This window comes from Monomorium pharaonis, unplaced genomic scaffold (assembly GCF_013373865.1).
Source record: "Monomorium pharaonis isolate MP-MQ-018 unplaced genomic scaffold, ASM1337386v2 scaffold_371, whole genome shotgun sequence".
Taxonomy (NCBI): domain Eukaryota; kingdom Metazoa; phylum Arthropoda; class Insecta; order Hymenoptera; family Formicidae; genus Monomorium; species Monomorium pharaonis.
Genome location: NW_023415661.1, coordinates 1 through 25,000, shown reverse-complemented (window position 1 = coordinate 25,000; position 25,000 = coordinate 1). Strand labels below are relative to the sequence as shown.

The 25,000-nt window shown below is 39.4% G+C and overlaps 4 protein-coding genes and 3 long non-coding RNA genes across 13 annotated transcripts; 4 read left to right on the top strand and 3 right to left on the bottom strand.

Moving 5' to 3' along the window:
* Nucleotides 1-881, bottom strand: LOC118648325. The gene is made up of 3 exons (XR_004965246.1): nucleotides 760-881; nucleotides 474-650; nucleotides 1-38 (listed from the first exon to the last, which is right to left on the bottom strand). It is a non-coding gene; the product is annotated as an uncharacterized LOC118648325 (long non-coding RNA).
* Nucleotides 882-1,098: 217 nt separating this feature from the next.
* LOC105835729 (F-box only protein 32) lies at nucleotides 1,099-15,640 on the top strand. Its single transcript, XM_012679256.3, has 7 exons — nucleotides 1,099-1,363; nucleotides 11,659-11,705; nucleotides 11,986-12,035; nucleotides 12,251-12,437; nucleotides 12,575-12,750; nucleotides 12,853-13,103; nucleotides 13,228-15,640. The coding sequence occupies exons 1-7, from the start codon at nucleotides 1,242-1,244 to the stop codon at nucleotides 13,424-13,426; spliced, it is 1,032 nt and encodes a 343-aa protein (XP_012534710.1). The 5' UTR covers nucleotides 1,099-1,241; the 3' UTR covers nucleotides 13,427-15,640.
* LOC118648324 lies at nucleotides 1,358-12,244 on the bottom strand. 7 transcript variants are annotated; one of them, XR_004965245.1, is made up of 7 exons: nucleotides 11,647-11,737; nucleotides 11,138-11,367; nucleotides 10,661-10,887; nucleotides 8,195-9,902; nucleotides 7,924-8,051; nucleotides 2,591-6,107; nucleotides 1,358-2,489 (listed from the first exon to the last, which is right to left on the bottom strand). It is a non-coding gene; the product is annotated as an uncharacterized LOC118648324 (long non-coding RNA). The 7 variants fall into 7 exon arrangements; XR_004965240.1 differs by lacking the exon at nucleotides 1,358-2,489 and adding an exon at nucleotides 12,167-12,244 and having other exon boundaries at nucleotides 3,836-6,107; nucleotides 11,647-11,773; XR_004965241.1 differs by lacking the exon at nucleotides 1,358-2,489 and having other exon boundaries at nucleotides 3,836-6,107; nucleotides 8,195-8,341; nucleotides 8,471-9,902.
* Nucleotides 15,517-16,467, bottom strand: LOC114255209. Its single transcript, XR_003626508.2, has 2 exons — nucleotides 16,318-16,467; nucleotides 15,517-16,186 (listed from the first exon to the last, which is right to left on the bottom strand). It is a non-coding gene; the product is annotated as an uncharacterized LOC114255209 (long non-coding RNA).
* A 151-nt stretch (nucleotides 16,468-16,618) lies between these two features.
* Nucleotides 16,619-18,237, top strand: LOC105835731. The gene is made up of 4 exons (XM_012679257.3): nucleotides 16,619-16,856; nucleotides 16,943-17,125; nucleotides 17,205-17,419; nucleotides 17,723-18,237. Exons 1-4 carry the CDS (start codon nucleotides 16,742-16,744, stop codon nucleotides 18,008-18,010), a joined length of 801 nt encoding a protein of 266 aa, XP_012534711.1. The 5' UTR covers nucleotides 16,619-16,741; the 3' UTR covers nucleotides 18,011-18,237.
* A 313-nt stretch (nucleotides 18,238-18,550) lies between these two features.
* Nucleotides 18,551-23,635, top strand: LOC105839600 (dihydrolipoyllysine-residue succinyltransferase component of 2-oxoglutarate dehydrogenase complex, mitochondrial). The gene is made up of 9 exons (XM_036294651.1): nucleotides 18,551-18,792; nucleotides 19,348-19,372; nucleotides 19,876-19,927; nucleotides 20,129-20,199; nucleotides 20,273-20,400; nucleotides 20,495-20,830; nucleotides 21,329-21,504; nucleotides 21,641-22,091; nucleotides 22,345-23,635. The coding sequence occupies exons 1-9, from the start codon at nucleotides 18,718-18,720 to the stop codon at nucleotides 22,477-22,479; spliced, it is 1,449 nt and encodes a 482-aa protein (XP_036150544.1). The 5' UTR covers nucleotides 18,551-18,717; the 3' UTR covers nucleotides 22,480-23,635.
* Nucleotides 23,636-24,138: 503 nt separating this feature from the next.
* Nucleotides 24,139-24,996, top strand: LOC118648327 (26S proteasome regulatory subunit 4-like; the record flags this gene model as incomplete). Its single annotated transcript, XM_036294652.1, has 2 exons — nucleotides 24,139-24,338; nucleotides 24,628-24,996. Coding segments are annotated over exons 1-2 (372 nt in total), but the record flags the coding sequence as incomplete, so codon positions are not given.
* Nucleotides 24,997-25,000: the final 4 nt, after the last annotated feature.

Sequence of the window (25,000 nt, the reverse complement as noted above, 5' to 3'; positions counted from 1 at the left end):
AACCAAGAAATCCCAAATGAACGATCCAGTGTCATAGTCTAGAGAAAAAAAAGTTCCTTATATATAATTCATTGAGAAAGAGAAACTGTTCAAAAGAGAGGAGAAATTAATTAATATACGAACAAGGTAAAATAATGTGAACTTCGAATCTATCTAAATGCATGTAGATTAACTTATAATTTTTGGAACTAAAAAAAAATAAAGAGCAAGTTGAATCGAGAAATAGACATGACTGGTCAATTACTTAAAATAAAATGTAAAGAATTAACAATAAAAGTATGCAAATTAAGGCACAATCATAAAAGAAACGTTAAAATTAAAAAGTTAATAAAAATTTAAATGAAAACGATCGAGGAGTTTCGGAGAGGTTTGTATATTAAATATAATCAGAAGTGTAAAAAGGGGCTTTTCAATTTTTATGCGACCTCTGAATTTGAGCCTCTGAATGTCTTTAATTTTTACGAAATAGTTACCGTAATTACATCATTGCCGGTCGCTCCTGAATTTATTGTATACATCGTACGGAGAACAGACAGTGCTGCCCCTCGAGATCCGTCGATGAACGTACTTTTCGCTGCTGATAACAGATGACATTCGGATGCAGAACGCGGCAAGATCTCGAAATGGTGTGACATAAGTTGTCTTATGTCCTGCAAGTGAAAAGAGTAAAAGTCATATCCGTGGGCATAATAGTAATATAACAAATTTGAAATTATTAGACGTCATCGGCCGTCATTAGGCGCTACGTGTTTTCACGACCGATGTAAAGTCGAGTGTCACTCCAGCAGATTCGCCATTAAGGATCCAATTTTTACGAAAAAAAAAAAAAAAAAAACCGAACGACAGGAAGAGAGAAACTTGGAACTTGTCTCTCGGTCAATGAAGAAACAGCTTGCGGAACGTCCGGACGCGATATGCAGCGACATGTTCCGACCACCCGGAAGCGGGTGCTCTCGCTCCGCTCGACGGTCGGAGGGGAGGGGGAACGCCGCTGGCCTCACAGCTGATTCGCGGTGACGTCACTAAAACAAAGCCATGCGCGCTTGGCTCGGCTCCGCCGAGCCGAGCGAGAGCGAAGCGCGAGCGAGTCTTGTCGCGAGGCGCGGTGGACGCGCACCACACGGTCCGGACGCGGCGAGGTGCGCCCTGCGCCGTCTCGGTGTCGCTCGAGTTGCCGCCGACGTCGTCGCCGCCGTTGGCCAAGCGTTGTTATCGTCGTCTAGCCTAGCTCCTACCCCAGGATGCCGTTCATATCCAAGGACTGGCGCAGTCCGGGCGAGGAATGGGTGAAAACGGTCGAGGGCTGGGAGAAGAAGAAGATCCTCGAGTGCGCCAACAACAAAACCCTCTCGCTTCTCCTACGGTACGTCGTTGTCCCCATCGCTTTACGCTCCGTCTCGCTCGCGTTCTCTTTCACCCTCGTTCGTCCCGTTCTCTCTCTCTCTCTCTCTCTCTCTCTTCCTCTCGCGGTCTCGTCGTCTTCTTTGTTCGCGTCGCAACTCCGCGCGCGTGCGAGACTCGGCGCACAGCTGTTATTCCAGCCAGTTTACATCGATCCGACACACTGACAGCTCCGTTTGTTTACATACACGGGAGCCCGAGCCAGCCCCGCGCCCGCGGACTCCATTTGTTTCGCGACGACACTCGCCGCGTTCGGATGCGGCGAGTCCTTGTTACTCGCGTATAATAATGATCGGTCTCGAGAATCGAATTTCTCTCCGTTGCGGCTTCTACGATATATTTACGTTCTGATTGCTCCTCCATCTTGCAGCGCGTCGTGATTTATGTTTTTCTACGATAACCCCGTAACGGTACATGGAACGAACGATTTGTCTACCTTGTCTAAAAAAATTTCGGTCTACATAGATCTGAAAATCATTTTGTCGAATCATTCGAAATAATTATGATGGATGAATGATGAGCGAAAGAGGTTTCGACATTTCAGCGATCAGTTTGACCGTCCAACCTCGACGGTCCAACAAAATTATTTTCGGATTTATCTAGCTATAGACTTTTAGGCACTTCGGCAAAGCTGTTCTTTTCACATAACGTAATCTCTCGCAAGACATACGAGCGTTCAGATCATACAAGATAGGAACGTTAACATTGCTCGATCGCTGCTCTGGACTTTGCCTCTGTATTGGCGATACTTTACGAGCCAGCTTAACACCGCGCAGAGCTCGTGCTTCCGCAATTTACGATTATCACGAGGCTGACGAGCGGTGTCCTTGCTGCGCGAGTCGATCGCTGCTGATCCTGCGGCGCGAGGGTCCCGCGGGTGATACCATGTTACTCGGAGCTGGAGCGTCTATCGCGATGCAGATAATTTTCAAGCTCGCGTGCGGCATATGAACGCATAACATTATTCAAATTGACCTGCAAATACGTAATACGTGTAATACTGCGACGCGAAGTCGCGTAGTTTGTTTCCCTTGGCCGCGGCTCTTCTATTTTCTCCACTTCGTGGAAGCAAGATGTGCGGCTCACTCCTAAAACAAATCGAATCTGAGATTTCTCGTTTTCTTTGAATCATCGTGGCTTCAACTGAATGTCGAAATATATTAATAAAATGGAACTGAGGGATATGTACCTGAATATAAAACCGCTGTTCTCTCGGGAGAGCAGAAAATGCGGGAAAAAACCGGGAGTGACGATGAAAAGGACGGGCCTATTGTATCGTCTAGTCATTTTTCATTGCGTTATCTCGCCGTTCTTCAGGTTGACGTGATTGAGATGCGAATTGATCGCCGATGCGCCGAGCTGCGGCCTGCGGGTGATGCCATTTCTGGCAGCTCTCCCGTCGACGTACAAATAACTTTTTATCTCTCCGCGCAATACGTTATAAAATATATTGAAATGTATTATTACGATAAAAAGCGAGAGATTCTCGCAATATTCCAACTTCAAATAGGCCTACGAGTTTGAATAATTTTACTCTTTGAATGAAAATTTTCATTAATTCGAAAACCCAAGTGATCTTGCGAGATTTATTAGCTCTGCCTCAGATGTCTCTAATTTGCGATAGAAAATAAATGTGAAAACCTGTTCCTCTATATAATATAATGCAGATTGAAAGTAAAGGAAAAAAAGTTATTTCGCAGTCACCTCGGCGTGTGCACGCGAAAAAGTATCACGTCAACGAGACTCGCTCGAAGTATCGCGAAACCGATTCACGCGCGTCTAGATTTTTATCGAGGCGATCAACCTGAACGCTTTGCGTTGGTATCGATCGAAAATCGCGAGAATGGCATCAAGCTCTGTTGCGTGCAAAAGTGAGTCTATTATTTTCTATTGTATACGCGGCAGCGTTGTATCTCGCGAAAGAGTTCGCACCCGTGGGTTTCTTAACGTGCAGTTTTCTAAGAATTAATTAGGCGTTAATAAGAGTATCGGCGTTACCGAGCATTGTTTTTCTCCTGGGAAAGAATGTCGATTCCATTTAAGGGTATTCAACAATAATAGAACTGAATGTATTCGAATTAACTAACAATAAGTTACATTTTTTTTAGTATCTTGAGTTTTAAAATATAAGTTATTATAAGTCTTCAGAAAAGTATTAAAATGTATATAGTAGATTTTCCATGAATCTTCTGTTAGCGCTTTCGAAATTAAATCGTTGTAAGTAAACTAGAGAATATGTATGAATATTTATATAAACCACCTTTACTTTAAAAAAGAAAAATGTTAGTTTTATTTATGAGCACTTGGTTAACAGACAAAAACTAATTAACGTATTTTTATTTTGAGTCTATATAAAAATGTATAGTTTATAATGATAACATCTTTAAAAACATCCCTTCCAAGCGAGAGATATTGACCGTGCCTATAAAAATTCTTTGCTAATAAAAATTAAATTAACATACTCCAATTTTATTTCCGTCTTCTAAAAATTCCTATCTACCACGTATTTTTCATCTTTTTAACAAATATATCACAATGATTGCAATACGGTTTGTTTCAAAATTAATGTAACAAATATAACTTGTTGTCGATTTTAGAATTCGAATTTAATTAATCAGGGCATTCTCGCAATTAACTCGAAATTTGTCGAAGACGCATCCTTGAAACGGCCGGCCTGGCCGCGCATCGCGATTTCTTCGACCGGATATTGAGCCCATTGTGCCTCGTTGCACCAGTTGTGTTTGTGGCCGTGACAGACTTAGATAATTAGAATCGCGGCGCACGAGCGCGAGCGCGCCGTCGAAGAATCGCGGTGCGCGATTTTCTTTGTTTCCGCCGTGCCGCGCACGCACTCGTGCATCTGGAAGCAGCTGACAACCGCGTAAACATACTCCTTCCCCGCGACTTATTACGTCTCGTAAATATCGCGACTGGCGAGCGAGCCAGCGCGTGTGATCCTATTGAGAGCAATATGCAATCGATCATTCTTGCTACTTGTGCTACTCAATTCTGCTTGCAAATTCGACTCGAGAAATCAAGAGAGTGACACGAATTGCAACTGAATCGTCAACGAGAATGTTCGCGAGCCGACAAACATTTTACAACAAGCACAACCGCAACGAGTCACGATATTTTCATCAATTCGTGTTATTACTATTTAAATTTATACATATTGCAACGTATTGTTAAACCGTAACTTTCCAAAGTCAAAGCCTGACCGACTGATTTCTAGATTACACACTCGACCAAAAGCTTTCTCCTCTGCCTCTGAAAGGCCGCTCGACATTCTTACTCGGGGAAAAACACGGCACAGAGTAACGCCGATGCTCCTAAATCATCTGTTTTACGTCGGATTTATTGCATAGTGTACCAATCGATCCGCAATGTGCACGTGATAATTGCTTCTTATTATTACGCTTCCGTGACGGCTGAAAGTTTTAATAAGGCAATAAAACGCTCTGTAATGCCGTTTCTGCGTATTATCTTTAGACAATGACTCTCGACTAAAGCTAGGCCACTTCTTCGTTCCTATCTGAAATAAGATAATTAGTTTACTATATGTTCTATCGATACGCACCGACATTTGAGGCTTACACTTATGGTAATTGCAACTCCCTAACTCCAAATAACTCTGATAATCGTTACATAACGCACGTGAGGTGCGAGAAGTTTGTTAATTTGCTGAGAACCCGCTACAGATTTGCAATTACGTGTTCTCGAGGAACAAACTTTGTGACATGAACAAATTATCTGAATAATAAATGGGTGATACATGTAACATTCATTTACTGGAAATTACAAATATTACACTATTACATTGATTTATTTATTACATTAATATAATTAATATAATTAATAAACAATATTAATTGCGTTAATGTAACTAATAAATATGTTAAAATTATATCTAATTATTGTATTTAATTGTTTAAATTTTTTATATATAAAACTATCAGAGATATCATTCACCTATTTATTGACGTCTCTCATATTTATCTTTATTTATTAATAATTCGTTGAATAAATGTGTTCGAAGCAGACGCACGAAACTCTTTCGTTCGCAATGCGGATGTACTTTGCCTTTATCTCCGTTAGATTCCTGTCGGACATTGGCGAACATTTCTTATGTTTGAAACAATTTTCAAGCCGTGCAATCCCGCGCTGTGTCCCTTGCGTTTTTTAATTAACAGCACGTGCGTGCGTGCGTGCGGCGTGCGTGCATGCGTGCGTATGTGCATCCGGATTTTTTACGGGCATAAAAGTCTCGAGTGTATACGTATGTACACGCAACGTATAACACTTTCATTAGTGCGTTGCGTTATATCGTAAATATTCCCGATATGAGCCACGTTAATTCATGCACGTTCAATATTCCTGTTGTTAATGATACCATCTATTTTTAGAATAAATATAATATCGTCGAGTCACAGCGCGGTATCACAGTACCGGAATGTTACACGTAGCAGTCCAGTTACAAATTTTTAATTTTTATGTTATAACCGATTGAAGTATTTCCTTATACCTTTATATATTTCCGTGTTCCTTGAGACGTTGAATTTTGCAAAGGAATGACCATCAATATCATGTGAAACTCACAGTAATTGCATAGTGCTTTCGACAGAGTGGTCGACTTCGTTGCGCTTTCTCGCACTCGCTGAAAGAAATCGTCTCGGTTGTTCTCTTCCTTTATGCTTGATGAAGATGAGCTAGGGCAGATTAAAAAATTAAAAATTAATAAAATTAAAATCGGGTCAACAAACGATCATAAATATCAGGTGCTTAATGCTCCGTAATATTTCTCTTTTGTATGATTTTATATACATTTCCGAGTTCTTTTAAATTTTGCACCATTACTTCTGATTTCTAAATATAATTCGTAAATTAAATCAGTAATATTACAGTAATATTATATTAAATTTTGATGCTAATATTTCTAATTATAATGCTATCTTATTACAAAATACTATAAAGAGAACTTATTGCTAGAAAATATTACATCAAGCAGAATATTTTTCACGATCTTATATATCTTTATTAATTAAAAATTAATAAAGATTCTTGGAAATTTTAAATTGGAAATATCGAAGATGAATTATGGAAGATGAAAATTTAATAGAACATGTCTACACGAAAGAAAAATAATTTTTCTAAAGTATTTAAAAACTTAGCTGGATAAAGGTTTGAGAATAATTTTTATAATTATGTAGGACGCTCAAATTGGTTGCTAGAATGTAAAAACTTTTTGCAGCGTTGTTCAGCGAGCTTGAACGTCCTTCATAATTACATATTTTGATAACCCAATAAAATTATTTTTAGATCTGTTTTAGCTAAAATTTTAAATATTGAGCAAAACCTTTCCGTGTCGGAAAGAACACAGACTTCAAGTTCGTCAAATAAAATCGAACGGTACCGTGTATGTAAGTACTTACAACTTCGATACACGTTAAACAAAATTGACTATATTATAAGTTCAAATAGTCTCTCTGGGAGAAGTAAACAGAGTTAAAGTTATGAATCGTGCGCTTCGACATTTGCCATTGACAGTACTGCTCCATCTCTTTGGATTTGCCGGACAGAAAATGAACCGTTTCACGTCCTCGTCGATGGGATTACGCATCCTTGAGCGAGCCACGCCGAATTCTCAAAATGGGAAAATACTGGCGCGTGTCTTCTGCCGGTGCGGAAGTGGGTCGCGACCCAGCTACTAACATGACCTGCGCCAATTCGCAATCCCCTCGCAGAGTATACCGTGCCCATGCAGCCTTGGTAAATTCGGTTAGACGGCGCGGCCTCTTCGCATGTGGATTCGCGTTGAAGCGAATGTCGACCACAATATTTCGCTTTCGCGTCGCAGTAACGACTTGGAAAATGATGAAAAATACGGTACAATGAAAACTTGTCTTGCATTTCTTTTTGATTATGTTTCACTTAATGCAAAAGATCCTCATTCTCTTCAACTCTACTTATCCCTTGCAAATAAGTAAAAAGAGTGTGAAGCAGTAAGAGTCTTTTCAAAGAATCTTTTTAAATAAAACGATATCGTCTTCTTTCTAAAAGAAAGGAATATCTTATTAAATTTAAAGGCATATTTATGTATAAAAAATATCTTCACACTGGGATTAGAGTCGACCTGACTGTCGTGGATTAATGGGGCGCCTTTTCTTTGCGATATTATCACGCCGCACGCACGTCATGATCCTGAATAGACGAAATGTCTGGAAAGTACGGACTATACGTTGCGCGTGCGGAAAGATTTAAAGGTCGGTTTTCTCTCCGTTTCCCTCGTCGATTTAACATACGGCCGATGCGTCCGCCCGCGCCATTATTTCGACGATTCAACCGTACAGTCGTCCTACGCTCATTTTCCCAGTCTGGACGGGATTAGATGTGGTGCGCGCACCACGGAAGGGTCGGTGAACTCGGTGGAAGTAAAAGTTTCGCAGTACTGGGCCGATCTCTACATTCGCGAATTAATTATTCGTGCGTTGCGAAGTATAAAGCCGCCGCACTGCTGCTCCGTACCTACTGCGTTTCCTTTCGTGCCGGATTATCTTGTGTAAAAAATCACAGTTATCCGTCTTTATCGTCTAGTTTACCAGGTCTGGCGTAAATCACGAACATTTGTCACGGAATGAACGTTGCTTGAAATGCTAAGTACATAATAGAAATGTGAAGCAAAACTGTTATTGAAATTATTAGAGCATTAAAAAAAATATATACATTGAAAAGAAATAAACGAAAAATAAATAAATTTAGTAATAAGGTCGTATATAGACTTGAACTTTTTTCTCACCGAAGTAACATTCCGACTTCTTACGCTTCTTTTACAATTTCCTCTATTCTTAGTCGATCGTTTAGTCATTTGGTGCATGTATACATCTCTTGTATCTCTCGTTTCACAAGAAGCTGGACAATCCTTGAAAGCCTTATTTTTCGCATCCTAAAAATAAACAAAGTTTAGACAGTCAACAAAGGAGCTATATTCGATCCAGATTCGACGATCTCGTGTATGTGAATCACTTCAGCTATGCACTAAAATTCCGTTGTCGAAATTCTCCACCACTATTACCCTATTTTTTCGAATTCTTCAAAAGCTGTTACTTTCGCTTTTTTATAAATTTTTATCGGGACGTATCCAGCTCGACCGTTTTCTATTGTAAAAGCGAACGGCGTAATGATACTTCGAGTATAGTAGATGTATGTTGCGTTATACATCAGTCTCCGTATACTTCGGAGAACTAAAATAACCGGTGTCCTTCTGCGGCTCGGAACTAGAAAGAGAAATATGAAGAGACTGCAGAACTTTCTAAGCCACCATTTATCTCCTATCAACGTATTGTACTTGTAACTTTGAAACTATGTCACTCACGGCTAATATAATTTCTGTGGTATATAAATGTTATCGGGATAATGTGTTTAACGAAGCAAAACTTTTTATTATTAATTACGAAATTAAACCTGAAATTTCTGAGGTTGCAGATTAAGTACTTTCAAAACGAAGGCAAGGACCATTATTTTGAATTATTCATAATTCATAAACTGCACTAATGGTTCAGTAGTTTATTTAATGTCTGCTCCAACTGGTTTATTATTAAAATAGCTCGAGCAATCTTGACACCGTGAATAATATGACGTCAAACCATATATTCCAATATATGATATTTGGCCTTCTACACTCAAGCCATAGAACATTGACGTGACATTGATCGTTCCAGTTGCGGCGAGTTATCGGTATTGTATACCGGGATATTTTCCGCATTTATGGTTCTTCATTCGTCGCATATACGCGCGCGCTTACACGTTGATCTCTTGTAATGAACGCTGCAAGCAGTTACGTAATCCTTTGGACTAATCATACAAGATCTCTTCCTCTCGCTCTCTCTTTGGTTCTCCGTCTGTCCCCTGCGTAATATAAGCATATTAATGTGAGGCCTCCTATGGGCGATTCGACGACCTTACACGCCTCGTCGAGTGCGCGATTAGAAAGGGCAAGGGCACGCATCATATATCGATTGTGTTAAAATCAAAAATGCTCTCCCGCATCCAGTTTCGCTCATGTTGAAAAATTACAAATACATACGAGGTTGTTGCATGTGCGAATATATGCACGAGTTAACATACAAGGTCGTTGTTACGTCCCTATAATAGAACGTTCATCGCCATCATTTGCGTAGACAGAATTATAATCGCACGCGACGAGAGAAGTACGATGAAATGTATCCTAGATGTTAAAGAAAAGAATTACGTTAAATATTTTATTAAGTAAGAATCTGATATATTTTTTTTAATTCAGCAATAAAATATTTACCAGAAGTTTCTAATGAAAAGAATCAATATGATTTGCGATTATATTTCTTTAAGATTGGAGAAATGATGTTCTTCCCTTAAAATTGTATAGAAAATTCCACTATAAATGATAAAATATTCGGCGATTAGAAATCTAGTCTTTCACGATTCTATATTCAAATTCAATGTAACGTTTGTTGGATTCTTAAATCTCTCTGCAATTTTAAATCAAAAGAATTTCAAAAGCCTGAAAAGAAATTGAGTTTCTATGCAGGAGTTTTTATAGCTGAGAGCATGAATAATCGCTAAGAAGAAATTGGAACGCAGCGATTTCTGTTGAACGCATTTTCGATTCTTGTCTTCATATCGTGAACTTCGTATTTTAAACGAACTTATAAAGAGGATCGAAATTTAATAAGTATCGATCACGGATGCGTTAAAAGTTTAAAATTAGCGAGAATGGTCGCCATTCGCGATTCCCGACAATGTTTCGCGCGAATTAATCTCCCGATATTTCTTTCAAAGATGAGAATAAATCTCGTGAACGCCAGCGCGCATGTATTCGAACACCTACCTTATAAATAGAACGCATTGTAATCCAGCGACAGTTAAATAATCGATGTCGCATCTATTAAGAGGCTATATAGAGTCATTGTGGTAACGCACTGACGTCTGCGATGCAATTTGCTGCAATTCTGGGCCCCTATTCTTGAAGTCATTCGCAAGAGAAACGTATACGCAAATACTCGCTCTAACAGAAAGTTGTAAGTTTATTGGTTACTAGCCATACGATAGCCAATAAATTTCCAACTTTTCTGTAAGATCAGAATTTGCGAATACGTTTCTCTTGCGAATAAATTCAAGAATAGACCCCCTGATGCATTTTTTCGCTTTCTCGGACTTTTCATGCGTCGCACGACTACAATAAGAATGTTATTGTAGTCGACGAAAGTGGCCGTTAATGTCTACTTACAAGGTGTGTCCACGTTAATTATGATCAGCGTGCTATAAAGCAATTACAGTCCCCGTTGACGATGGTGAAGGTACCACTCTTGAAACGGATTCGTCGTGGCCTGTTTAACCGATTATACGCGTCGACACGAACGCCTACGCGTGTTTTTCATCCTTTTCGTCGAATATCAACACGATGATAATATTAATAATTCACAGTCAGTAGTAAACTGTATTCACTTTTCTAACCTGCGTTGTGGATAAATAAAACATTCATTATTATTTATTGTTGACATATAACGATATTAATTGTGTTTAACTAACTAGCAAAAAAATTTAGAGTACTTTGTGAGAATATTTAAAGTTGATTTAAAAAATTGATAATTATCATTTGAATATCTAAACTTAAAATAACAATCTGATAATTATTAATATTGATATTACATTATTATTATTAAAGAATTTTTTAGGAATATTTTAATATGATATTTTTACGTACATTTTATATGCTTGAAACAAAATGAGAAGCTCTAAAAATACAAGATGAAGTCCGAAGTTGTTTCTTGAACATTATTAGCTACAATAGTCTTTCGTAGTCGAACCAAAGCTAACTCCGTTGAGACGTAGCAGCCGCGAGTTCGCTGAAACCGGTCGCGGTGTATTGTGCCATAATTGGGATCCGTATATTAGTGCCTCCAGCATCTCGCAGGAACTATTTTCTTCGCACTTCTATTCGGTATAAGATAAATCGTAGTTTTATGAGCTAAATTAGTTGACGTATATAAATAAAATTAATAAAATTTTCATTATTATTTTTGATATAATATAACTGATATATGAGAAAATTGGACAAAGTAACAATGATGTAAAATATTGAGTATTGAATGCAATATTTATAGTTGATATTTTAAATGGAAAAGTTCTACGTTAACATCCTCTCGTTTTAATAAGTTCTTCGAATCTCGACGAATTTTATTATTATTACTATGCCACATCTAAAGAATATACCTTTTTTTACAGCAGTGAAAAAGAACCTGGCGATAAAAAGGAGAAGGACAAGAAGAAAGGTGAGTAGTGTAATCCATGTTGAAACTTGAGGATTTATCGATTCCAGTCGATGTGAGGCCTTCATTAGCTATAATTATAAATCCAAGTTTATTATAAACGTTTTCTCTTCTTTGTGTTATTTTGTTGCGGTATTAATAATTCGAGTCATATATAATTAAAAATTTTCAAGTAATATGACAAGATTAAAGTAATTTTTTGTGTCTTTTTGTCGAACGATAAGAGCGGTGTTTTTAACAAAATGAGTCAAGATCACTGATGAGTGTTTTTCTTAAATTTCAGAAAACGCCGTCCAACCACATTGTCACATCACGCTGAAGTGTACACGCGAGGTGAGTGACTTCTTCCGGCCCGATGTCTTAATTTAGACACAACCTTGTACAAGAGGAAAGAGAAACTTGGAATTTGCCTGATAGAGACAGGTTGAGTTCGGCGAGTAAGAAAAAAAGAGCAAAAAGAATACCAGTAACAAACTGTTAACGGCTCTTGTATCTCCTATACTTAGACGTAGCGAGAGCGGGATCATTATCCGTTCCTAAATTTACAGATTGCCGGCTTCAATGGTCTGAGTGACGCCCTGAAGCGGCTGGATTTCCTATCCGCGGTACACGACTGCCGTCGATTCAATTACATAGTCCGTCTCCTGGATCTCCTGGTCAGTCATAGGATGGGCGGTCTTAGCGGATGCGCTCAGAGAGTACTCTTCAACATGCTCGAAGAAGTTGCTCTGGAAGGTAAAAAGAATATTATCAGCTTTAAAATGAATCCATTATGAAATTTATCTAGCAAAATATTTCTCTAGCTTGGTAACAAGCATGTCTCTTTTTCTAAAGAGAGAATATTATTCATGCTAAACTGACCATTATTTTAGTGTCGCTGTCGCAACAACAGACAGGAAGGCTGCGGCGTCTTATAGAGAGAGTTCGAGCCTTCAGCGCTGGATGTTGTTGGGGCGGTAGACCCTTGGGTTCTGTTATCCTTTGGGAAAAACATAAAGCAGCTTTGGAGAGAATCTTGCAGATTGCTTCGTCCATTACGATCACCCAGGTAACGTGTCTTAAAAATTACGTTAAAGTTAGTATAATGTAATTTTACATTTTACAAGAAAATTTGTGATAAAGTTGATTAATAACGTATGAATTATTGTAGCCGGATGAGGAGCAGCAACCTCAGTGGTCAGATTTGCCGCCCGAGTGCCGTCGAGAGATCCTTCTACGCCTGAGCGATCCTCGAGACATCGAAGCCTCGTCCGAAGCGTGCGAACACCTTGCCGTTCTGGCGCAGGAGCAGCGAATCTGGCGCGAACTCGCTCAATATCATTTCACGCCGCAGCAAATTGCCACCACCAGACAAAATAATCCTGGAAAAGACTGGAAAACTATATTCACTATTGCTCGGAGGTACGGTTGTTCCTTTACGTGCGACTGGGTCGAAATTCCATTGGCTGCGAATGCCAGTTTAGCATTTCAAAAACACTGTTTGTTAGCGCTGTATTGTATTTTGTAACACGCATATTCTGTCCAGATCGTTTGGATTACGAGAGGAGTATGCCGAAATGATACAGCTATGCCGCAATTGCCGTTGCTTGTTCTGGCGATCGTTAGGTCATCCCTGCATCGCGGACCAAGACCCAGCGTTTCAGGAAAAACTGGCGGACGTTGATCAAGCATCTCTTCACGTACCGATCCCTCCGCAGACCTTCCTGAAATTTTTCTCACTGTGAAAGCTTCGCGTGACACGACTATGAAAATGTAAGAGTGCGTAAGAATGCGTGATGTAAGAATGTACGGAAAGAAATGGAAGAGCGGCGACGTAATTGCTTTGCTCTGTGAACGATTGTCGCTCGATGGGATGAATGCTGTACGCGTATGTGGAAGAAATACAATAACGTTTAAAAATGTTGCGCTGCATTTAGAGAGAGACTCTAAAACGTTATCTTCTGAAAAAGTATATTTAACTCAAGATATATTCTCTATATCTTCTATCTCTCAATATACCGTATGAACCTGAAAGATAGATATCGGTATTAGGAATACGTCCTTTGAGAAAATTCGATATCGACCTTAATGAATAACTGGAGGCCTACTTTACTCTAATGAACGAGCTTGAACGCGTTAAAGAGGCTTCAAGGCCGCCCGGGAGAACCCACGTGTGCCTGCACAAACGCTAATTTACCTGATCCGATACGGATCAATATCTTTGGAAGTTTTAACTTTAATTGCTTCGTAATCAACAACTCGCTCAAGTTCCGTCGAGGATTCCGAACTCTCTCTCTGGTCGTTAAGTAATATTCCCTTACTGATTTTCAACTTCGTTCAGGCTCATTCTGTATCTTGAACGAGTGCAATCGATATTTTCTGGTCGATGGAATCTCCCGTGTAAGTACGAGATTCTTGATTTGATTTCTTTTGCTTCGAGATTCCTGCGGGGCATGGATACATTCTCTAAGAACGATAAGGGAAGATATTTCCGTTATCCTTCCGAATTATGGTTGTAGAGAGTAGATACTAGTCGTGTAAACGCTGCTGTTTGATAAAGAGAAAAGGTCATCGCGCGCTCCCATTCAGAGGGATCATGTAAGAATGCTTATAGATTTACACCAGTATACTTTCGATATTCGACGTCGACTACACGACTAAATGAATACATGATTTTGCGCTAATATTTCTTTAGGTACGTCTTCGCTGATAATAGTATCAGTCTGTAAGTGTTGGTTGTTACATTATCGACAAATCTCTAAGCAGGTTTGGCCTCCTGCAATGAGAGCCATTTCTTTTATTATCTGAAACGAGTTCGAGCCTAATTAAAAAAAGGAGAGAAAAGGAATTTGATTTTCTCGCGATTGCGCTCTGAATGACAAATTATTTTTTCTACATGATATCAACGAAGACAATCGAGTCTGTTCTCGAGGAATATACTCCTCTTTCGTCATTGCAGAATTATTTCGTCAAAGTTGAGACATAATGCATGGAAAATAAAATGAAAAGAAGGAGACCGTCTCTTTGCGACTCTACTGCATTTCGAAATTGCATTTAGATTAAATTAACGTGTCAATCCTCGCGTTATTTTATTTTTATTTGCTCCAACGGAAGAAACATCCATCACCAAAAGACATTGCGGGCCAACCTTATTAATTTATAATGTATAAGCTACGATTTTTTCGTGCAATATTTTTCTACTCTCTCCTCGTTTTTCTCTTTTTATTTCGCAGTAATGTAAGTCCAGTCTTGGCGTAATTCTCGGTCAATTTATTCGCAGGGAAGGCTTCTCTAAAACGACACGGAAATGACATTGTTATCATGAGTTATCCGTCGTGAGGGACAACTCAATCGACAAGTCGTCCGAGCGTTACACATTGTACATTAGCTAATTTACAAAGTACAAAATGTCAACCACATCATTACCAATCGATCGCAAATGAGACGTGGACGAGGACCTCCCCCGCCTATACAGGGTGTTATAGTTAAAACAATAGAGGAAGATAGCGTGCGTTCTGTACTTTCGGTGTTCCGTATGTTCGTTTGCAAAGACAGTCCTACATTTGCATATTATTATTACTCACACCGCGCGGTGGTGCGTACGTCAAAAAACCATGTAAGCCGTCGACGGGGATTTCTATAAGGAAGACCTAAGTTACGATACATAATATGTATATTAAATAAGCGAAAGAGAAATTGCACTGTTGTACCTAATTGGAGAATGAGAACGGGGAAAAAATTATACTGCCAAAGCCGAGGATGCTATTGCATTTACGCGAGAGAGAAGATGACGTTTGTGCAAAAAAAACCAACTTTTTTGTGTAGCGACGAGAGATGTTTTTTTGATATTCGCCGTTTTATTCATAGCTGAATCTTATTGCAAATCGCTGCGTTGACTTAAAAAAAGAAAAAAAAACAATGTATACTGACCTAGTCAGTCACTGTAAGGAGAGGCGCGACCAAAAAAAAAGAAAAAAGAAAATTGCGGTCGAGCGACTCGAAGGCTGGTATTCATAGTCGAATCTTATATTTAAGGATCATTTAAGTATACTATCTCAAGATGTCATTAATCAATCGCAAAGTCGTATTAACATCTTAAGACATTACTTGAGACACCCTGAAAGAAGAATTGACTATGAATACCGGCCTAAAACCAAGTGACGACAAGAGCTTGGGAGGGATCCGAGAACTCACACTGGCAGCTCTCACTATTGTACATTAATAATCCAACGAACTTGGTCTCTGTATAAGATGTGTACATATAAATATATATGACTATATCGAAGCGGATCTTGCGTTGCGGGATATTTTACTTACGTAAGCAGATGTGTAGAGCAGTGTTGTGCAAAATGCTTCAAAATAAACTTTATTTAAATATATATACGAACGAGAAGTTCAAGTTGATCAATGAACCGTTGTCCCTTTTAATTGTAGCTTTAATCAACACAGAATTTTCTCCCCTTAAACTATTCCTTTTCGATTAGACTCAGATATGTACAGATAGACTGAAAGAAATTATGAGAAAACTCCGTTTATTGTACGTACATCCTCGAATTGGAGTTCATCTCGCGATGAGAAACGTAACGTCCATTTCATACAACAATCATAGATATCTATCAAAGAAATTAATATTTACCGTATAAGAATTCACTGTTCCACCTTCTCTTCAGTGACCTCGACCCGAAATTAAACTTAAAAACCAGTCAAAGGCAATCAGATTTTGTTTATTCAATTGTATCAGGCTTTACCCAGAAGACCAGAAATACTCCAACCATCACGGAGTTTCCCCGCCTACACCTCTTTGAATCGCGCGAGAAAATTTGATGGACAAATAAAAACAACACTCTTTTTTACCGACAAAAAATTATCAATGCTCGCTAAACTCTCCCAGATGATATTCACTTGGGGGATCGGCGGATGGTAAGTCTTCCGTTGGTCCTGTGCGAGAGGATTCTGGGATAGAATTGTTGATGCTGAACAGCTGTTGATTAGAAAAAAGTGGCGGGAAACATCATCGTGATGAGAGAACCTTATGTGAAAGATTGAATCCGAGCTCGCAAATGTCTGGTAAGAAATTGGGGATGAGCATCGCTGCCTTCAGCAAAGAGGAGTATGATAGCTATCAAGAGTCTCTCTCGTCGAGGAAAGAATGGCCTGGTGTCAATGTCAGACCTGGTGAGAATATAATTCTGTTCGGCTATGAGGTTGCCGATTTTCTCTGGCCACTGTGACAGCTTGTTATTATGTAATTTTAATTTCAGATTCACGAGCGATGTTGAACGTGCCGATGCTGATCATGGAGCTGTACCGATTGGTACCCTACAAGGAAGGCCGCTACGTGCACTTTCACCCGTTTAACATGCCTTACATTAAAGTACGTAAGATTGAGCTGGTTGGAACCGTTATGAATGTCAAGCGCAATGTCAATAATCTGATACTGACAAGTAAGGAGAGAGAGAGAGAGATGGAGGTGCAAGAAACAGTAATACGTGAGAAATTAATTGAATTTGAGCTTTCTTGCAGTTGAGGATGGAACGGGAGCGGCGCAAGTCAATTTTAATTTGGAGCAGTATATGTTCCTATTGAAGCAACGGGAGGAGATTGATGAGAAATACAGGAAACAAGCTGGAAATTTGAGTAAGAGTGAGGCAAAAATAAATCAGAGTTGTCCAAAGAAGTTCCCTGAGAAACGTCCCAAATTCTCATATCCACATGATGTATCTCTACGTGATGTAGCTGTAAGAACTTAAGATCATATATACAAAATTATAAATTCCTATATGCATGCTATTATAGGTTTTATATTGTTCTTTCTGCCAATGTAAATCTCGATTTAACTTTTTTTTTGAGAACTAGAAAAAGAAAAGGAATAAGTTAAATTGAAATCAAAGTTAATTTATATATATTGGTAGAAATAGATATTACTTTTACTTTCATGTATTATTATTTTTGTATTATTATCAATTAGATTTAACATCTAAACTGTAGCAAAAATATTGCTGAAAAAAAGTAATTTATTGCAGTAATGCTTTTCATAATAGGTCCTGGAGAACGAGTGGTGGTCAGAGACGAATGGTGGTTTACTGGGTAAAAAAATCGAACCGTTCGACTACGTATATGTCATTGGATATCCATGTCTTGATGCAAACTTCCAAACGATACCGGAACAGATTACGGCTGAGTTTATTGAGCACTCAAAACTGATTGTGTTTGCGTTGTCTGTCACGTGCATCTCTGAGGAGATGTACAATAAAAAGTTATCGATGTGGATAGGCACCACTGTTCATCAAAGATATACAGAGAATAAAGATTATATTACAAAGAAATAAACATCAGTGAAATCTTTATATATATGTATATCCATTATGTTAAGATTGTAACATATTTTTAAAGATTATTATGTATTACATTAAATAATATATTGTTAAATATTATTCGATGAAGTTATGTGAATTTTCTTTTAACATTTAAGATATAATACGCATCGGCAGTTTCAGTTTCTGTCTGATAGAAATCTGTTAGCTACCCTAATGAATAAAGTATGTTTTAAAAATTATAGGACAAGAAAGTTTAGAAATCTTAGAATATTTCAGAATTCATATAAATATATAAAACATTCTAAAAAAGATATATATAATTTTCTTATATTAGTATTCCATATACAAATTTTGAGTAAAATTTTCATCAGAGCATGCTATCCGCATTATTTTTTCTTCCGAACTACTTCTGACCGCATCTATTTCACATGGATCAAGAAAAGGGATGGCAAAAGGGGTTGAAAATTTTAGAAAAGTAGAAATTTATTGGAATACGGGAAAAATTGCTAGTATAGTCCGTTCTTAACAGATGCCGCCGCTCCAGCCTTTAGCGGCTTTAGTGAAGTCCGCTCTCGCTTGCGACAGCTCACGGCCTCAGCCATCGTAAGGAGCCGTCGACGGGCGCGCACCGTTCGTCGTTCCTGTCCGCCGTCTGCTGTTCACGAGTGGACATCCGAGTGTGGTGTGTGCGCGTTTACCGCCTTCGCCTACCTCCGAGGATGGCCGCGATTCTGTCCAATTGTTCGCGGTTCGCGCCTCGCGTGATCACGCGGAGCAGCGTGTTGCGGGCCGAGGTGAGTACGGTTTCCTCGTTCAACACGTCGTTTCCTCCTGCGCCCGTCTGTTCCCTTCTCGCGGCAACTGGTGACATTTTGCTCGTCTGCAGAATTAATTTGAGGATGCTCGTCGTCGCACGAAGTCTCGGTGTACATCCCCCCCCCCCCGCCCCGGGCTTTTCTCGTCGTGACGGTTACATAATACGCATCTTTCAGCCCGATAATATCCTCGTGATTCACGCGGTCATGCTATCGTCTGTCAATCAACCGAGACGTCTCCCCGATCACCGAGGACGAATTCGCTCTCCTCGGCGAACAGATATTGCCATTGCCAATCGCGATCAAATTGACACCGTTCTTTCCTTCCTCTCTTTTCTCATTCTTGTTCTTTCGACGATCGAAACAATGACTATTTTTATCCCCGACAAGGTCGGCGCACCGCGTCGACATAATGATCAATCGCTCGTTTTTCTGACTGAAATTCAGGCCGTTTTTAACGGCCGTCTGCCGTCCGTACCCAATACGTAATTGCCGAAATAATGACTGATCCTGATTCGTTTTTCTTTTTTGCAGGTTGCAAGATCATTGTGTAGTCAAGGTAAGATTAATGAGAGATAATAAGACACCGAGGACCGGTTGTTCCAACTTCTTGGTAAACTTACCTACCAGATAAGCATGTGTCTATCTTCATTTCTTTTCTTAAATAAATAAAGACAAACATATATTTACCTGACAGGTAAATTTACCAAGAAGTTGGAACAATCGACCCTGAGAGATGAGATGTAACCGAGGGTCCTGAAAGCAACAGCTATGGCTGCGTTCCGTTTCAATGCATGATGCACATAATGCATTGTTTATTCTTATTTAACGTTTGACAAACAACAAGGATGCATCATGCGCGTGAAACGGAACGTACCCTATGAAAAACTAGACAAAGATCTTGTTTACACCGTACGTTTAGTCCACGACCTATACTATATTCGACCCAATCCAATAGGTTAAGGCATAGGTCAGGTCGCGCGGTGTAAACTAGGCCATTGTCAACGTTTGAGGAGAGCTCTTCAATGGGAAATGATTAACTGTAATAAATTATTTTTATAGGGCGCACTGTAGTTATCCACGCCGAACGTGTGTCCAATGCCAAAGCTTTATTGTAAGTAGCACAGTGGCACTGTAGAGATGGATCATTTTGCACATATATATTTTTGGTTCTTAAACATTAAGACAGAAAAAAGAGACAGCTCTATATGTCTTGAAATTTTTTGGTTTTTCGTTGCTGCGCTAATTATTTTCAATTCTTACATCATAAACTCAAGGTAGAATAATGAAGATTAAAGCATTTCTTTGCTCACAGATGCAAAAAATACAAAGCAAGCTATTGTTGGATAAATCAAACGAGACACATACGTTCGACTTCAGCGTTATGTATGTATAACATTTTCCTGTTTTATAAGCAAAGTTAATTTATTCTCGTCTGTAATTTGTGTTATTTAAACAGGGGAGATAAGGGAGGTTGTAGTCCCTGCGTTTGCCGAAAGTGTCAGCGAGGGCGACGTGAGGTGGGAGAAGAAGGTCGGCGATCAGGTGAAGGAAGACGATGTCCTCTGCGAAATCGAAACGGACAAGGTACACATGCTGGGTATTCTTTCTTATTTTTTCATAAGATACAAAAATTTATTACGAAGAATATTTTATTTTTTTAAATCTTGTTTGCCCACAGACTTCGGTTCCTGTACCATCGCCCGGGTCCGGTGTCATAAAAGAGCTCTTCGTTAAGGATGGTGATACAGTGAAGCCAGGGCAGAAGTTGTGTACCATCGACATCGGTGCGACCGGTGGTGCGACCGCCGAACCTGCGCCGGCGAAGAAGCCGGCACCCGCCGCGGCCGCACCGAAGCCTACCGCGGCAGCGCCGCCGACCGCGGCACCATCGCCACCTCCGAGTGCGGCGCCTCCGCCACCACCGAGACAGCCGATTCCACCGCCTGCTGCTCAACCGCCACCTCAACAGTCACCTATCGCGTCCATGCCAGTCGCGGCTATCAAGCACGCCCAGGTGAATATCGGTTATGATTATTATTTATTATTGTAGGAAAATAAGAAGGGCAGGTACAGTATGATGAAAAATAGATAGTTATGAGTGAATACGATAATATGTATGTATATTAAGTATAAGAGAGAGTTCGGCGATGTATATCATCTTCGAGTCGGGCGGGAACTACTTCGTTACTCGCAGTTCGCAGTCTTTCGCGCCCCCCCCCCCCGTCCTCGTTGCTCCGCATTCTTTAACATTTGCTTTTCGGTTCGATCACCCTTATAATCTCGTCAAGATTTACAAATAAGGTGATCGCTATTTCCCTTAACTTAGCCGTTTTGAAAGTCGACAAACATATGTTACTGGCTCGAATAAATATATCGGGTGACAAAGTATTTTCCGAAAGTAATGCCACTCGCACCTTAATTTATATACAGTAAAAGAGTCCCGATCCTACATTATTGACTCTTCTTGGAAATATTACAAGTGTATAACAAATATTACATGATGCGTTATCAGTCGCTGGAGAGCGCGAAGGTTCAGCTACCTCCCACTGATTACTCGCGCGAGATAATCGGCACGAGAACGGAGCAACGAGTAAAGATGAGCAGAATGCGCCAACGTATTGCGGACCGTCTGAAGGATGCGCAAAACACGACCGCTATGTTGACCACGTTTAACGAGATTGACATGAGGTAATTTCAAGAATTATTTAAGTATTTATCTCGAATCTTTATACAAATGTATGTGTACTTAAAGACTTTATCAAGATATGCATACAATGTACTCTTATGTTTCTTTTTTTACTTAATGTACATCATTAATTTGCAGTCGCATTATTGAATTTCGAAAAAAGCATCAAGAAGCGTTTGTGAAAAAATACGGTATCAAACTCGGATTTATGAGTCCATTTGTTGCGGCCAGTGCTTACGCTCTGAAAGATCAGCCCGTGGTGAATGCCGTGATAGATGGTGCTGAGATAATATATAGAGATTATATAGATATTAGTGTGGCGGTCGCGACGCCGAAAGGACTCGTCGTACCAGTACTTCGCAGTGTGGAGAACAAAAACTTCGCCGAGATCGAGATCGCTTTGGCCGCTCTGGGCGACAAAGCTAAGAAGGGGAAAATCACCGTCGAAGACATGGACGGTGGCACCTTCACAATAAGTAACGGCGGCGTTTTCGGCTCGTTACTGGGAACTCCCATCATCAATCCGCCGCAGAGCGCGATCCTCGGGATGCATGGCGTCTTTGACAGACCAATTGCTGTCAAGGGAGAGGTAAAGAAATTCGTATTAAAAAACTTTAAACAATTTTTTAATTTTTTAATGTAAACTTTTAGAACTAATTGTTCCATCTTTGAATGAACTAGGTGGTAAATTATCTAATAGGACTAAATTATTATATATTTTATCCGAAGAACAACCGGTTCTTAATCTATTAAATCTTTAATTGTTTAATCTTTTAATTTAAATTGTTGTGTAATTAAAGCCCATAATTGCGAAATCGCTTAACGAACGTTCGTATTTCCAGGTTGTCATTCGGCCCATGATGTACGTAGCCTTGACATACGATCATCGGTTGATCGACGGACGTGAGGCTGTGATGTTCCTGAGAAAAATCAAAGACGCCGTGGAGGATCCTAGAGTCATCTTAGCTGGTCTTTAATAATTTGGGATACATTTATCGGCGCGCGTTAACGATACATACGATCACATCGTGAATGAACAAGAACGCGAGAGTTTGGAAACTCGACAGGGAGTTTTCCCGCTTCCGGAAATCTCTAATTACATTGGAACGTCCCCTCTGAGGAACATGTCTCCCGAGACCCTACGTATCGAAATACCGTCATTCTCCAAGCCGCACAACATGATAAGTGCAGTCACGAGTAACAATAAGTGCGTTAAGAGCTAGTCCTGTTTGCTATTCCGAATTCTTGCAGCGAGAGGAGTATCATAAAGCGCATTCTTATTTCAAATGTCTACACAGTTTGTACATCGTCGAACCTTTGTACAACGACGTAACCTTTGTTATTGAAATTTCTCAATGCGGTATCTGATAACGACCTGATAATCGCGTTTCCTGCGCGAACAATTCGTGTTTCTACTACGCGTCGCACTGCATTGATGTCTGTCACTGTCAAAGGGCGGAGCGCAGAGAGGCTGGAGCTAAGGAAGGACTAGAAGGTACTTAACCCTAAGTACTCTAGATGTAGATTTACAAGCTAAAAAAAATAAAATCTCACCAATCTAAGTCTCTTAAGCGTTATTGACTTGCGCGTCACGTAGATTAAGTATAACTTTAGATATTTAAATACATGGAAATGATATATTGTTTGCACTTGTACTTTATACCGACCTCATCTCAGGGGGATTTGTGCTCGCAGGTGGGGAGTTTCGTATTTGAGGAAAAGCAGGACATTCGCGATCTTGTAAATCAAAGTTATTAAATAAAAAGAGATAAACCAACTTGTAGACAAGACGTGTTTTTGTACGACGTATATGTATGTGGGAGGGACAGTGGAAGAGAGAAAAGGTATTTAACTACACGCGTACAAAAGTAAAACACTGCCAACAGTCTTTGCGACGAATGTTTAAAGTTGCCATTCGAATGTTTGATATGAATCCACATACGCTGTTCTGATAATGGCGAGTGTTATCTCGCGATTTTTCCATCACTACATGTTAATCTTCAGACTACAGTTTTATGCATGAAAATGTACAAATGGTCTTTTAGTCCCATTGTAAGATATATAATTGTACATCGTTCAATACTCTATGTACTAACGAGAAGAAAAACGCATATAAAGCACACTGATTAAATCTAATCTCGTTTCATTTTAACAGTGTTGTCGCACGGCACGGATTGTGATCGCTAATAATGCATAATAATAATGATTTGTATTTGTATGAATAATTGATTAGTTCTCTAAGAATGCAGAAAGGAGTTTTTCTAAGATTTCTTAAATTCTTTCTTTAAAAAAAAAAAGTTTCTTCGCTTGTCAGCCGTATTTTATTGTTTTTGAAAACAAAAATAATTTAGATAAAAAAACAATTACAAGTAACTACAAATAATTCTCGCAGACTTCTCGGAGTGACTTTATTATTTCTGTAAATTAATTATTACGTTTTACATGTTTAATTTCGTTCGATTAATAAATTTGATTTCATATTTGCAAAGTATCTTTTAGTAAATATTTTATTTGAGGAAAATTTTTTTAAAGCGAGAAAGTAGATAAATTGTCTAAAGATTTTATGAAAGTTTCTTTAATAATTTGAGACTCATTATCGATCAAGAATAGGATCCTGGCTCTAGAACTGAACTTGACTGAACTCCAGAAGAATATGAAAGAATAATACATCAGATCGGCCGCTGGTCGGAGTCTCTCTACTCTCTAGTCTTTCTACCAGTGCTGCCAGACCCTCCTCCGGCCCCTTTATCCCTCCATGTAGTCGCTGGCGACAGGCGAATGACTCCGCTGTTTCGAAGGGAAGTCAAGCTAAGTTCAAGCATTCTGACGGAGAATGGTGAGTCTGTTAAAATATATCAAGTGACTTATTTAATACAAATGTGGACTAGCTTTTTGCTATTTAGGAAACTAAAAAGTAATCGCGTATTATCGCTAATTTCATAGCGATATCTGTTCTGTTCGTTGATCTTTTAGGTTAACCATCCGTCAAATATTTGCCTTGTCTTAAATTCTTTTCTTCAACTTTCATCGAAAGGTCTTTCTTTGATTTTTTTTATTACGAGGATATTTTCCTCAATACATTTCTTATTTCATTCGTGAGATTCTTTAATCATAAATTTTAACAGGGTCAGAATCAATCTGGGACTGGCGGCAGCGGAGGAGACAAGAAGGATGATAAGGACAAAAAGAAAAAATACGAGCCGCCAATTCCCACGAGGGTGGGCAAAAAGAAAAGGCGCACTAAAGGGCCGGATGCTGCTTTGAAGCTGCCTCAAGTGACGCCTCACACACGTTGCAGACTGAAGCTACTAAAAATGGAACGCATAAAGGATTACCTGCTGATGGAAGAGGAATTCATCAGAAATCAGGAGCGTCTGAAGCCGCAGGAGGAGAAGAACGAGGAGGAGAGATCGAAAGTGGACGATCTTCGTGGCACACCAATGTCCGTTGGCACGTTAGAAGAGATAATAGACGATAATCATGCGATAGTGTCTACTT

Bases quoted from the DNA above. Each gene is read 5' to 3' on its own strand.
- LOC105835731 (XM_012679257.3), top strand. From the start codon at position 16,742: ATGTCTGGTAAGAAATTGGGGATGAGCATCGCTGCCTTCAGCAAAGAG. The intron at 16,857-16,942 runs GTGAGAATATAA...TTTTAATTTCAG, and splicing joins TGGTGTCAATGTCAGACCTG to ATTCACGAGCGATGTTGAAC. The intron at 17,420-17,722 runs GTAAGAACTTAA...TTTTCATAATAG, and splicing joins TATCTCTACGTGATGTAGCT to GTCCTGGAGAACGAGTGGTG.
- LOC105835729 (XM_012679256.3), top strand. From the start codon at position 1,242: ATGCCGTTCATATCCAAGGACTGGCGCAGTCCGGGCGAGGAATGGGTG. The intron at 1,364-11,658 runs GTACGTCGTTGT...CTTTTTTTACAG, and splicing joins ACCCTCTCGCTTCTCCTACG to CAGTGAAAAAGAACCTGGCG. The intron at 12,438-12,574 runs GTAAAAAGAATA...CCATTATTTTAG, and splicing joins CGAAGAAGTTGCTCTGGAAG to TGTCGCTGTCGCAACAACAG.
- LOC105839600 (XM_036294651.1), top strand. From the start codon at position 18,718: ATGGCCGCGATTCTGTCCAATTGTTCGCGGTTCGCGCCTCGCGTGATC. The intron at 20,831-21,328 runs GTGAATATCGGT...ATGCGTTATCAG, and splicing joins CGGCTATCAAGCACGCCCAG to TCGCTGGAGAGCGCGAAGGT. The intron at 21,505-21,640 runs GTAATTTCAAGA...ATTAATTTGCAG, and splicing joins TTTAACGAGATTGACATGAG to TCGCATTATTGAATTTCGAA.